General features: G+C 44.4%; 1 protein-coding gene across 1 annotated transcript in view; it reads right to left on the minus strand.

The window, feature by feature from the left end:
• ANOS1 (anosmin 1) overlaps positions 1–14417 on the minus strand; it is a 186976-nt gene that overhangs the window by 32843 nt on the left and 139716 nt on the right. The window contains exons 6-7 of the mRNA XM_045472809.1: positions 12316–12445; positions 805–1010 (exon numbers count right to left, since the gene is read on the minus strand). Coding sequence (XP_045328765.1) covers positions 805–1010; positions 12316–12445 — 336 coding nt within the window. The remainder of the gene's footprint in view (positions 1–804; positions 1011–12315; positions 12446–14417) is intronic.

Genomic DNA, 14417 nt, shown 5'->3' on the forward strand with positions numbered 1-14417 from the left:
TCTTCACCACAAAAAAAAAAAAAAAAAAAAAAAAAAAAAAAAAAAAAAAAAGTCCTGCTATCCTTGTTTAAAACATTTTCAAACATTTGTTTTTTTATGGAATTCAACTTTACAAATTAGGAGGAAGTTGTTTATGTAAGTTTTGTAACAACAAAGGAATGTGTACCAAAAGGAAACCGGGTAACTCCTTTTTATGCACTAAGAATTTTATACAATGCAAAATGTTCACTATCATAGAATCTCATTTCAGAACATGGTTCAGTGAAGATTTTCTTTCTTTCCATCTGGAAAATAAACCACTCCGAGTTCTTTTAATCAATGAGAGAAATATATTGTCAAACATGCATTTTCTAAGCTGTTTACTGTTCCACTGATTAGGTTACAGATGGAAATACCTTGCAACAGAAAAGCCAGGAACATTTGCTCTTTGATTTACAAGGATCTCAAACACACCCAAAGAAAAAGATCTAAATGTAAAAGACATTTTGAATTATATCATTTTCTATGACTGGACAGTTAAGACAAAAATGATTTTTGTTCCTTCTCTTTCAGGAGTTTGGCCTGCTGTTTGGATGTGAGTCAGGCAACGGACTAAATGCAGCTGTTTTGTACCTAAAATGTCAAAGGCAAAAGCATCTGGCACAGCGCTCCATTCCCCGAACTTCCTCGGCCCAAACGAGAGGGATGGGAACCTTTCCTTCACCCATTCCTTCTCTCAGCTCAGCAGAGGCCACCTTTCCGGTCAGCTGCCTTGACCTCCAGTACAACTTGGAAGACAACACTCTTCTTCTTGTTCCCACTTACCCCATCCGTAGTCTTTCTCCGCTTCTTTTTTGTTGGGACAAGTGACTTGGTGCTGACTGTCCAGCTCCAAAATACCTTGTAGTGATGCACGGGGATGTCAGGTTCCTCGGGGAGATCCCAGGCGATGGCCACGGTCACGGTGCCGTCGCTGTTTACAGTGGAGTTGGCAAGCCGGAGGTTGGCAGGCGCTGGGGGTGCAGAGGGATCTGAAATCCGGGAGAAAGACAAACCATAGGACTTGAGCACCCGGGTGACAATGCAACCCATGTCCTTGTAGGTCTAATGACTACATGGTCAACGCATGAGCACTGCACGGGCCATATTTGTAATCTAGAAGGCTCCTTGGAGGCATTTACGTATCACTATAACCCAGCTTCATCTTCACTGTGTTTGAAATTGATAAATGTTTATAAAACATGGCAAAATTCGATTTAGGTGGGTTGACATTAAGTAGGTCCACAACGCAGAACTGCCTTGGAAAACTCTGGAAAGAGAAAGAGAGAAATGCGGCTCGTATGACTGTTTTCATCTAAGTGGTTCTGTAACTTTTGATCCTCACTTCAAACAAGAGCAACAAAGGGATGTCAGCAAAAGTAAAGCAATTTTTGTCTTTTTTTAAAAAAATATTTATTTATTTTGAGAGAGAAACAGAGGCAGAGAGAGAGGGAGGGAGAGAGAGAGAGAGAGAGAGCAGGGGAGGGGCAAGGAGAGAGAGAGAATCCCAAGCAGGTTCTGAATTGTCAACACAGAAGCCGATGCAAAGCTTGATCTCACCAACTGTGAGATCAAGACCTGAGCCCACATCAAGAATCAAAAGACTTAACTGACTGAGCCACCCAGGCGACCCAAAAGCATTTTTTTTCTTAATCTACATTACAAATTGGATGACATACGGATAACAACCGTTTCTGTAATTTCACCATTTCTGGCTTGTCGCATAAAGCAAAAGCTTCTTTGCCTCTCACAAGACAGATGAGGTTACTCTACAGACCTCCACTTTCAATATATATACAAAGATAAGCACCTGCACACAAAGCTAGATGGCCTTTCCTTCATTCGCCGCCACAGACTGAACAAGTGTAGATGCCACTCACCACAAATGATTTACAGATGGATTTGTTTGAAGATGCTTTCCCAGAAAAATGCTGTCAATAATTGGAAGGGTAATGCGATGTGCATCACAAGTGCCAAGAAGTTACACCTAACTTGATATAAATGAAGATGGCTGAGGGGATTTAGCCATGTTTTTACTGTCAAGATTGTTCGTGGTTTTGGAACGATGGAGACATGGATTATTTTTTTAAGTCTCTTGCTTTTCTAGAGGTATATAAGGACTGGAGGTTTGGTTGATTGCTTAATTTTTAAAAATTTTTTGTTTATTTATTTTTGAGAGAGAGAGAGACAGAGTGCACATGGGGGTGGGGCAGAGTGACAGAGAGAGAGAGAGAGAGAGAGAGAGAGAGAGAATCCAAAGCAGGCTCCAGGCTCTGAGCTGTCAGCATAGAGCCCAATGCCGGGCTCAAACTCACAGACCTTGAGATCATGAACTCAGCCAAAGTCGGACACTTAACTGGCTGAACCACCCAGGTGCCACAGATTGCTTAATTTTTTTAAATGAGAACAGGAGAGCCTGGGTGGTTCAGTTGGTTGAGAGACCAACTCATGATTTTGGCTCAAGTCATGACCCCAGGGTCATGGGATTGAGTCCCTCGTCAGGCTCCGCACTGAGTGTAGAGCCTGCTTAGGGTTCTGTCTCTCATTCTCTCTCTTCTGCGGTGATAGATAGATAGATAGATAGATAGATAGATAAAAAGATGAGAATATTTCATTGTTGTTTTTCAGGTAAGGTGAATCCAAAGCATGTTACGTGACAGTGTTGATGAGGTGGTTCTAATATTGTCAACTTTAGGAACCTTCTGGGAGTGCCCAAGACATACACTGGGATATGCTGATTCGGTGAGTCCAAGTGGGGCACCTCTATGGATAGTTTATACGTTTACATAAACACGTATTTATGTTTTATGTAAAAGATCTTTCTCTGTGTAAAACACACATGAAAGTCTGATGACCTACCTGCAAGCTGGATCTTGGAAAGCATCGCACCTGCCTGCGACAAGCCAAGAGGTGTGAACATGACTCAGCTCAATGTAAGCTGGAACACACTGGTCACAGTTACCCTGGGCGTGGGAAGCCCTGGACTCCTTGTTGTGCTGGCTGAGCAGAGCCCTAGGAACCGAACCTGGGTCATCGATGTGGCTATGACACCACCGAGCACTGCCCGATGTTACAGGCACTTTATCTACCTGACACGGCTCTGCTGAATTTCCCCTCGGTCCTGCGGGACCCGGATTCTCTTCTCTGCCTGATCCCCCTCCCCCCCCCCCCCAACTTCATCCCCATGCTGCCGTGACTCAACAAGACGGCATCCGGCCTCCAAACTCAGGGACCTCTTCTCCCTCATGTACTCGCACTTTCTAGGGATCTCGTCCAGTCACAGCTTTACCCAAAGTCTGTGTGCTGCTGACTCTCAAATGTATGTCTTCCACACAGACTTTGTCCCAAACTCAGAGTCAAATATTTGGTGATCTTCAAGTCAGCTGCCCTTGGAGGTGTCAGAGCCAACTCAGAACTAATGTGTCCAGCACTCACGTCATAACTGTCCCCACGCCATGGGAGCCAACCCTTCAATAAACAGAAACTCCTCCTTCCACTTAACCAGACTGAAAACCTAGAAGTCAGACACTTCTGGGGCTCTCATATCCCCTAAGCAAACTCTGTTAGCACAGACTTCAAAATATATGCACAATATCTGCACCACAACCAGCACCTACACCACGCCAACGCCCTCCTTCCCCCCTCACGTTGCGGCTGCCTCCCTGGAGCCCGTCCTCAATACACAGCCAGGCGTCCCTTATTCTGCACAGCCCTTAGTACCAACTGACTTACAACGTTCTTTATGTCCTGTCCGCCTCCACTCACAAGAATGAAAGCTGTATGAGGGGAAGATTTGGTTTTTTATCTGTTTTGTTCACAGATCCGTTTTATCTGTTTGTCTTCCCAGCATGGAGGCCAGTGCCCGGCACACATCAGGCTCTCAGCAAACAGTTGCTGGATGAATAGATGAACGACTTTGATTTGGGAGGGCAGTATTTCTGTTTCCATTTTAAACCCTATCAGTTGGAACAGGTGAGTCCTAACAAGACAGTTAAGTGAACCGAGGGGCTGTCTCTGGCTTGAAACAAGAGACCGGGGGGGCGCCTGGGTGGCTCAGTCGGTTGAGCGTCCGACTTCGGCTCAGGTCGTGATCTCGCAGTCTGTGAGTTCGAGCCCCGCGTCGGGCTCTGTGCTGACAGTTCAGAGCCTGGAGCTTGCTTCAGATTCTGCGTCTCCCTGTCTCTCTCTGCCCCTTCCCTGCTCATGCTCTGTCTCTGTCTCAAAAATAAATAAAAAAACTTAAAAAAAAAATTAAAAAAAAAAAAAAAAGAAAAGAAACAAGAGACTGGAAGCAATCCCTCTTCCTGAAGGATTCGACCTGTATCCTAGGAAAAGGACCTACCGACTTTTCTGAGAGGGAAACTACTTTGCAAGCTAATCATCTCTTCAAGGCAAGAAAAAAAATTTTAATGCATAAGGATAATCACAGGTGTACATGTTCTCAGGGATGTACCTGAATGTCTCTATGCTGAAAACAGGTGAATTCTCCAGTTATTGTAGGTTCATAGGAAGAGCTCAAACTCATCTCCTCTCCTAATAGAGAAATTCAAGTTTAACAAGGTCTGCTAGTATTAGGTATTGTGTTGTCTTAATCTGCTCCGTTCGGTACATAATTACTTAGTTCCCTGGAAAACTGTCCCGCACCTTGGATGTGATCATAATAATCCAGAAAAATACTCTCCCGTTTACGAAACGTTATGAAACGTGCAACATAACTCATGAGAACCACCTATGCAGAAATAATGCTTTCAAATATTTGAATTGGTAACATGTGCTTTATCTTACCTTAAAAGTAGAGCCCTTTCTGACAACTCACAATATCAAGACGGTGTACTTCCGTTACCAAGATGAGACACCCCCAAAATAATCACTGTCCGATTACAAAGCCAACAGGAATTGGAGAGACCATCTGGTTATTGCTCTGATTCTCCTCTGTAAGCCAGATACTCACATGGCCATTCGTTTGCTGTAGATGTCAGGGGAGAGGCAGCCTGTCCTATCTGTCTAATCTGAAGGATTTCACTCGCAGTCCTAAAATTCCCATAGTCAAGCCATCCCCTGCCTTGTGACATGCTTCCCTTCATTACAAAGGAAAATATATTCCCTTTGCTGCATTACACAAAGTCTCTTCTTTCCATTTGCCCGATGTCTTAATTGCATTAGAACTTAGAAATGTCTGCTTGGAAGTCTGCATGTGAAAAAGAAATACACACACAATCTATTATAATAAAGCCCTAAGGTACTGTACAGCTTATTCGTTGGTGCTTTTTAAAAGAACGGTAAAGGCCTTAGGGTGAGAGAGACGAAGTGACTTTCCAAGGTCATTCAGGTAATGGTGGCAGGGGGGTGGGGAGAATGAAAACGAGGGAAGAGGAAGGTGAGGCTCTAAGAACACACCCACACATGCCACATCCCTACACGTATTATATGTCCTCACCACAACTATGGGCCAGTGTCCCTGGACACAAAACTTGGAAAGCCCTTTCACGGGGAAGGTGTCCGTGCTAGTAGCCTAGTGCAGGGCCTGACAAATGTCCTCAGGGAAGGGGCAGAGAGTAAACACTTCAGGATCTGCATACCAGACAGTCTCTGTGGTGACTACCTCACTCTGCTGCTATAGCTCAAAAGCAGACATGGAAAATACGTCAACTCGTGAGCTGTGTACCAATAAAACTTTATCTGTGAAAGAGAGCAGCGAGCCAAATTTGGACCCCAGGCCACAGATGGCCAACCCCTGAGTGAGAGTCTTTTCAAAAGCAGTGATACCATTAGCTTTTTGAAACTTGAGACGAGCACCATTTCTAATGTTACAAGTGTATGGTTGTGCTTTGTTGAGTAAACGTTGGAGTTTTGTTCCCATTCTACAGATGAGGAAATGGAGGGCTGGAGAGTTTACATTCTAGAGTGTGTGTGTGTGCGGGGGGAGGGTCAGAGTCACATCACGAGACCAGTGCTCTCGGACCCCTCCCTCTGGGCTAAAATCAGGGCACTTCTCCCCCACCTTTCTGCTGCTTTCCACTCCCTCTGTGAGATCTCTCCAATTACCTGCAGAAACATTTCAGAAAGCAGAAAGGAATCACGCTTCCAAAGATAACTGAAATAGCAAGGCTGTGCTAGCTTCTGCTTACATACAGTTTCCAGCACAGGCTGTGTTGACCATTTGCCATGAATGGCCAATGTTAGCTCTGGACAGAAACAGTTCCTTTCATTAACGATCTTATGTGGTGCTTCAAGCCAAGGAGGTGTGGGTTTCAGAAGGAGAGGTTTAAGGTTTCACTCTGTCTTTAGCTTTAGGTGGGTAACGAATGCCACAAGTGAATGGGTAGCATACAAACAGCAAGGAGAACAACCCGTATAAATAAATAATATACACATACACATGTATATTCATACGCGAATAGAGGAACAACATACGTTCTAAGAAAATGGATGTAAATTTTATCACCTACTTGATTTCCTCAAATAATATCGAAAGACCAAACCTCCCACTGAAACGCATCACAGGAATATGTCTTAAGGGAAGTGACAGTGACCAAGTGGATATTTAAAATTTTTTAAACGTTTATGTTTGAGAGAGAAAGAGAGACAGAACACGAGTGGGGGAGGGGCAGAGAGAGAAAGAGGGAGACACAGAATCTGAAACAGGCTCCAGGCTCCGAGCTGTCAGCACAGAGCCCGACGCAGGGCTCAAACTCACAAACGGTGAGATCATGACCTGAGCCAAAGTCGGACGCTTAACCGACTGAGCCACCCAGATGCCCCCCAAGTGGATATTTTTAAAGCAGTGGTATTACTACCCACAAGTTCTCCACCTGAATTAGAAGGTTGGTTCTAATAGGTCAGTTTTCTTTTTCTTTCCAGACTCAGCAGTTGGGATAGTTTTCCTTCCCTCATTAAGGAAGGAAGGAAGGAAGGAAGGAAGGAAGGAAGGAAGGAATCACCATGCAGTATCTAGACACACAACTCGTAAGTCTTTAGAAAGCTGCAGAAGGTACCCTAAGTAGTAAATAGTTCTAGGACACACATAACGTGGAGTCTTGCCCAGTGGAAATGGCACACACAGATCAGCTGTGGGACAGCATAAAAAGTCACAGGTCCCGAGGAGCAGGGGGGGGACTTTACTACTATCAGTGATGTCTGTTCTCATTTTACTAACACTCCATAATGTACGCACAGAATAACATCCAGCGTGAGACTTGTGTGCTCTGAAAACAACACCGTCTTCGTCCTTTCCTTTTTAACGTATCCTGGGCTCACGGGAAAACAGAGAAGAAATGTGTAGGAAAAGCCTTGAATTTGGAGGGACATGAATATAATAACTAGAAAATGACATATTAGCTTAGCAACAGAAGGTGGATTTTTAGTGTTCCCTCTACGTCCCTTTAACATTTGCTGTTTCAGAATGGTCAACTGATACTGACCAGTCTTAAACATCCAAATGTTTGCCTGCTTTCGGCAACATGCAAAAAAAAAACAAAAAAAAAAACAAAAAAACAACCAAAAACCCAAAATTCGGATTTTGCTCTGTACAACCTACAAAACTTGAAGACTTCCTTCTTTCTCTTGCTACGTACGTTGACACACAGAAGTCATCTGGATGGGCAGGGACATTACTTCCCAAATTCAGCAAACGTTTGGCCCAGGTAGTAGGACTCACCGATATACATTTCCAATATGGGGCATGCAACACACATGCATTTTGTGTCCCTTCAGTAAGTATCCACACGGTCAAACGAAGGTTAAACACCAATTTGCTGAAAAAGACGACCAAGTATGGCGTGGAACCCAAAACGTAGGTTTTCTGTAGCTACAGCTGTCCCTCCCGATGGCTCACTGCCACGTCTGGGGCCTCTGAGGGTTGGACATGACTGGCTCTGGTACGGACACACCGTGGAGCCTGCCAGACGCTGGGAGAGGGTGCCATCAGGGGAGAGGCGCACGGCGAGGCCAGAAAGGCACGCCTTTCTCGGGTTATTGCCACCGTCTGACACAGGAAGGGGACCGGGGATCTTTAGGAACGCGGGCATTCCTTTTGGGAAACTGTGAATGTATTTATTCTGAACCACAGCAGAACATGTCCGTGATCTGCTGTAGCAGGCATCCTGTGGCCGTGGAGCCCGAGCCCTGCAGACCCCCGCATCCCAGTGTCAGTGCCTGAACCTCACGGCTTCAGGACGCATGGCTAACTTGGGAACCCAGCTCCTCAGCTGGCCCCGCCAGCAGCCAGCTCTGCCCGTGTGTGGACGGATGTCCCCGCGGAATAGCATGCATCTGAGGACTGAGTCCCCACAGCAAGGAGTTCGGTCGCCCACAGTGATAACCAGTATGGGAACCGGCCTCTTACCCTCTTCCTTCTCTTCCTCCCTGCCTCACCTCCCATCCCCCTTGTTCCCTGGACGGCCTCCCAAGTAAGCCACTTGCGCTCAAAGCTCTCAGGCGCAGTGGCACCCTCTGTTCCTATGCGCCGTGCTTCCCGTGGTTTGTCCCAATGCAACAGGACACAAAACTTCTGGTAGACCCTAGGATGTGGCAGCGGGGTGAAAGAAAGGCGCTTCATCCTAGCAGTGACCGAGGAAGGTAAGTCTCCACGTGGAAGCATTACCATTCCTAGTTTCCAAATAAGGAGACAAAAACCAGAAAGAGACATTATGCATTAGGATACCGAATTGTTTGTCATCTTCATTTTTAACGTCAAAGCCGATTTTCCTTCTTAAGTACCGGGGGAAAGGTGGGAGAGGATTTAAACAAGTGAATACAGAAATTATCCCAACCTCTCTTTTGGGCTTTCTGCTGCCAGCAAAAATTACTGATTTTCTCTATTTTATAATCATGCATTTCTTCTGGGGGACGTACGGGCTAACAGCAATCTACCAACGTAGCAACAACTCAGAACTTTCTGTACAAATCATCACTCTGAGGGGCTGAGATTAAGTTATTGGAAAATACATGAGTTAAAAGGAAATTAACTTAGTTAACAGCCAATCCATTCTGGCAAACCACAGACTAATTTTGTATTTAAACATAACCATAAAGAAGAGAATGACAAGAATTTTGGCTTCTCCACAAAAATCAGGATTAAGGCCAATGAATAGCAGGCAGAAAGCATAAGCTAAATGAAACCCATTTTATCAAGTTTTTTTTTTCTTTCTGTATTTAATTTGCCTTTTATTTTCAGATGTGTTTATTATAGATGGAAAAAATCCCTTCCCCCTTCGCCTTTCCCTTGACCCAGACTTAAGTGATCAAGGCTGGCCCTCTACCCAACTCAAATACACTAGAAATTACTTATCCTTTGCACAGACTATTATTTTAGAAGGAATAATTCTTTCTCAAAGCAATTTTAAACCACTCGAGGACTTACAACTGGTATAGTTTCAGTTCTGGAGCACAGCGGGAATAAATGGGCTTTTATTAAATGAAAACGTACCATTTTTTGAAACATGGCAGTGTTAAAATGTTTTATTTCCTGCTTTTGCAAATATGCTCCATAGCTATAGATCTCCCTGGGAGGAACATTCTAGATTGTGTGGTTCTTGCACTCTCACAAACCTAAAGTGTTTGCGCATATTTCGTAATCACCTCTAATATGGTTTCAGTGAAGTCGCATCACAAAATGATGGGAGTATTATAATTGTGCTCAACGGTTGAAGATTTCCTCCAGGACTTGTCCAAAGGATGCCTGACCATTTACAAGACAGCGACACATCTTTCCCCAGTTACCCGATCTCGTCAAATGTAGAATGGGGATCTTACTGGGGAAAAATTGTGTTAACAACCTTATTGGAATTTAACTTACATATGATAAAACTCACTCACATTAAATGAACCAGCCAGTGACTTTTAGAATTTACTGAGGTGGCCCACCAGCATCACTCACTGGCAACTTCTCACATCTGTCAGCTTCACTCTTCACTCTTCCCGGGCAACTCACTTCTGGCTTCGTCCAAAGTACCATCACCTTCGCCCAGGATCGTTAGAGTGGCCTCCCCCGGCATTCCTGCTTCCCCCTCCTCTCCCCTCTCGTCTCCTTTCACACACATCTCTTTCTCAGCAAAACCCTTGTCTGCGTTCGCTAAGACTGTAAAAAAAACAAATACCCTTCCTTAGTATTGTCCTGAGTTCTATTCTATCATCAGTAATCACTATCCTACTTTACAACAGTATTTTGCTTCTTAATCTTATTTACTGTTTCCTCACACCGCCAACTGGAATAAATGTGTGTGTGTGTGTGTGTGTGTGTGTGTGTGTGTGTGTGTGTGTCTGTGTTCCACAAGAGCAGATAGTTTTTTTCCTTTTGTTCATTTATTATCCCCTGTGCCCAGAACAGTGCCTGACAAATATTTGTTGAATACAAAAAGGAATGAAACATGAGTGATCCAAGGAGAAGGTAAAGATGCAAAACTAACTTTGTTCTACAGCATGGAGGCTCCTGGGGGGTTCTCACAGGGGAAGACAGTGCCCCACAAATCACTGTGAATACCACAAGTCCCTCCATTGTACACTTAAGAGGAATGATTGTAATGTTGCAATCATTATATTTCAAGGGGTTTAAAAACTGTTTTCCCAGTGAGGCCCATTTCTACATTTGATGAAACTGGAGTAAGGTGGGGAAAGACGTGGTGTCCTTCTGTAAATGGTTAAGGATCCTTTAGACCAGTCCTGGAAGGAAATGTCTTTGACCATTTAGCCAGTCTATTACATTTCCACAGTAGTGTGATGCATTTTTGCTGGAAAAAGACTAGGATCTACTATGAATTCTGCACAGACGTTTTTGGTTTGCAATAACTGGAGTCTGGGATGCTGAGGGTTGGATGTGTTTGGAAAATGAGTAACTAGAAGAGAGGAATGGTGACTGTGATGTTTCCCCAACATGGTGCATTCTCATTCAACAACAGCCCCTTTAAATTTGAGGGATGCAGCCGTGATTCTAGACGACTAAGGTGCTCAGACACACGGCAGGGATATTGGGACAGCATGGCCTGGCTGCTTCCTCGGAACGGGTGCCTCTTAGGCAGTTGGAAGCTACATGACCGGCCCTGGAAACTCAACAGAGCCCTGCCCAGATCCCGCCCCGTCCCTAAAGGTATTCCACATCTGTGTCCAAAGGCTGCAAAGTGCTTCTGCCCACGTATTTGCAGCCCTGACCTGAGCCACCAGACAACCTGCAGCAGCAGAACAGATGGTAACACAGTTCGGCCACGATGTGCCTGGCTCGCCTTTGAATCGTGACACCCAAGTTGATCCTCACCTCCGAACCCACTATGAATTAATTATTTCACTTCCCTCTCTAAATCATCAGGCCAACTGGAGACAGCCTCGAGACAAGGTCTGATGTCCGTGATTCCATTTTTAAACTTGCTTAGTGTATTTGCCTCCATGGAGGGAAAAAATGCACTTTTCCTTTCTTAAAAGTTCTTTTTTAAAAAAAAGAGAGAGTTAAAAGTCTACAACACACACTGTAATAGGATCCAAATATGAAATTATTTCGGTTGCAAGCTTTCCACTGAAGACCAATCCTGCGGCAGAAGTCGCAAGTCAGAGCAGCCCGTTCAAACCCTCCCGTAACATACGTATGACTGATGTCATAAGCCTTCTGTTATGCATTAATATCACAAGGCGTTTGTTTAAAATAAATCTGAATTGGCTTCCACGTAAGACGAGAGCGACCGGTTAGTAGGTGAACAAGCCGACCAGCCCGGCTCTGAGATGAGGTTTTGTAACACACGTATAATGAACGCTGGAGGTGCACAGCCATCTAAACATGACTGGGGGAATACACATGGAGGGAACACTCATATCTAACCCGGGTAGGTCCTTCAACTACAATATGGTGACTGTGAGTAGATGACTCGGGGTGGGTGACTCGGGGTTTAGATTCTGGGTGTGATGAAATAAAAGAGATTAACTCACATTCAATACGACAACCGTTTCAAGAAAAGCCGGACAGTCTAAAGTAGCTCAAACTAAACCCTCCCCTCCAAAAATTAATTCACTGGTGACTGACACAGAATATCTCGAGGCTAAGACTCAACACAAGTTGATAATGGAAAACCACCAGTTCAAAGTTGAGAAAACCCCACTAGATTATCTTGTGCGATGTTTGGAAGGTATAAAGCCCAATGACGGTCTTAATCGTATATTCACACGCTGCCTTCAAACACATCTGGTCCTTTTCGCCAACAACAGCAAAGCCACCTGCTGAGCAGCTGTGAATAGGAACGTGGGGACACAAGGGATGTGCATCCCAGGTATGCCGGGAGGGGGAGGGGAGCGAGGGGTCAGGAAAGTGAGACTGACCTTTGGAAGAGCGGAAGTGTTTGCTGGGGGCGGTGAAGCCTCGGGTCCCATGCACGTTGACACCTGCCACTCGGAACTGGTACCACCTGCTGGGTCGTATGTCAGTCAGCTGGACCCGCTCATCTGTGGTCTGGGGGGAGATGTCACAGAGCACAGAGAACCCTTTTACCTAGACATGTCAGCTGGGTCTGTCGTAAAAGTGCACCACCTCATCAGCCAACGCCACGCTGCCTTGACGTCCCCGTGCCCTTGTGCCTAAGTGTGGGGCCCGTGCTCAGTTATGAGAAGAGCTATCAGGGGTCAAGGAATTTCTAGGGCATTTCAAGTGTTTAATTCCATTCATAGGTATTTCACCCCAAAGAGTCAAAACCATATGAACATGGCTGAGCTACTTGAGTCTGGTGACTAAACACAGCACTAAACCCATGAGGGTTTTAATCGCTAAGTTATACATATGAGCGAATATATACATGAGTTAATCATTACATTATAGGCAAGAAAATGAAATCACCTTTCAATTATAGAAGAAAAATGCCTCTTTAACTTGCTTGCCAAATAGAATCTTGGGAGTCAGATGGAGACTCACATGCTTTAAAGAGCGCTAACAATTTCCGGAAGTATGTTGCAACCCGAGCCTTTTTTCCCTATTTGAGTAAATCACGTATGATCTGCAAGGACCCGGTCGTGCTTCTCAAGGGTGAGGCGTGTTGATATCTCTCCGTCCAATAAAATGTCCAAAGGAAAAAAAAGTGGGCAGTGGTGAAGGTGCCCGGGTTTGGCTGCGTCTCCTGCTGGAGTCACAAGACTTCAATTAACCTCCCACCTCATCAGGCTGAGGGGAACCATACCTGCTTTCCCGACAATCTGTGGGGGGGACCTGTGGACCCCTGCACTGATTTCAAGAGCAAAATCCCCACATGCGGGGCCTCACTGACCCAGTGAGTTGCCCAGTGCCAAACCCAATGTGCGCTCAGTGCGTGAAAGTGGGCAAGTGGGATTGAACTGAAACCTCCTTAGCCCGGGTCCACAATAACTTCTTGCAAAGGGGTGTCACATTTACTTTAATATCTAAGGGAAGAGAAACATTTCCGAGACCAAGGGAAAGCTATGAACTCTCACGTGTGGCTTTCTACCTCATTTAGCAAACTGCGAGGCGACCCTTCCACAGACATCACCATTTACTTTTAACTTTTAGTTTAAAAACCTGAAGGCAGCACGTTCCCCATAGCATTTAGCAGACAAAGAAGGCAGGGTGGAAGGAAGAGAAAGAAAGATGTGAACTAGTTAATAAATAATAGTAATAATTACATTACTATTAATGTATTATATATTAATATAAATAGAATTGTAATATAAAATATTATACACATTTATAAAATTTATTATTATTATTATTCAAGATCTTCCCTCTCTTCAAAAAAAGGAATAAGAGACATGATCTTCTTGTCCATTACTTTCATAAATCTTTAAATAATTCGTAAAATTTACAAGTGAGATTGTCCCATTAAGGAACATATCATGTATGTTGGCTGTATGCCAAACACCTTTATGTTTTAGTAAAGCAAAAAAAAATTTTTAAGAAAATAGGCATGAAACAATTCCTAAATTTATTTGAGCAGGCATTTTCCCCACTCATTTGTTCATTTATTTAGGAGTGTCTAAATTATTTTAGTGTTTATCCTCTTTGAGATACTATTAGAAAAGAACCAAATTCCTCCTCCAAACACTTGCACCCTGAAACTGATTCTGCATCTACTGGAAACAATAACGGGAATCGGGTCCTTGGAGAAAAATGACCCGATCCACTTAAGGTCAGAATCTGTGCCTCCAGACACATGTGGAGAAGGCGTTTCAGCTGCTGAGGACATGAGGCAGGTTCACACTGAGAATCTGTTCATTTTCTAGAACCGTGTAGTTTTCTTGCAGCTGGCAGTCCGTTTAGCAGCTCTTAAAAAGAAAGAAAATATTTTGCTTTTCTCATCAGCGAGACAGAAAAGGAAGCAGCACGGGTCAAGATAAACCCCAAGCGTACTCCATGCAGGTGGGGTATCAGTGCGTAAGCTGAGCGGGACGGAGGAAGCACTTAGCAAAGATTTAGTAGC

This window comes from Leopardus geoffroyi, chromosome X (assembly GCF_018350155.1).
Source record: "Leopardus geoffroyi isolate Oge1 chromosome X, O.geoffroyi_Oge1_pat1.0, whole genome shotgun sequence".
NCBI lineage: Eukaryota > Metazoa > Chordata > Mammalia > Carnivora > Felidae > Leopardus > Leopardus geoffroyi.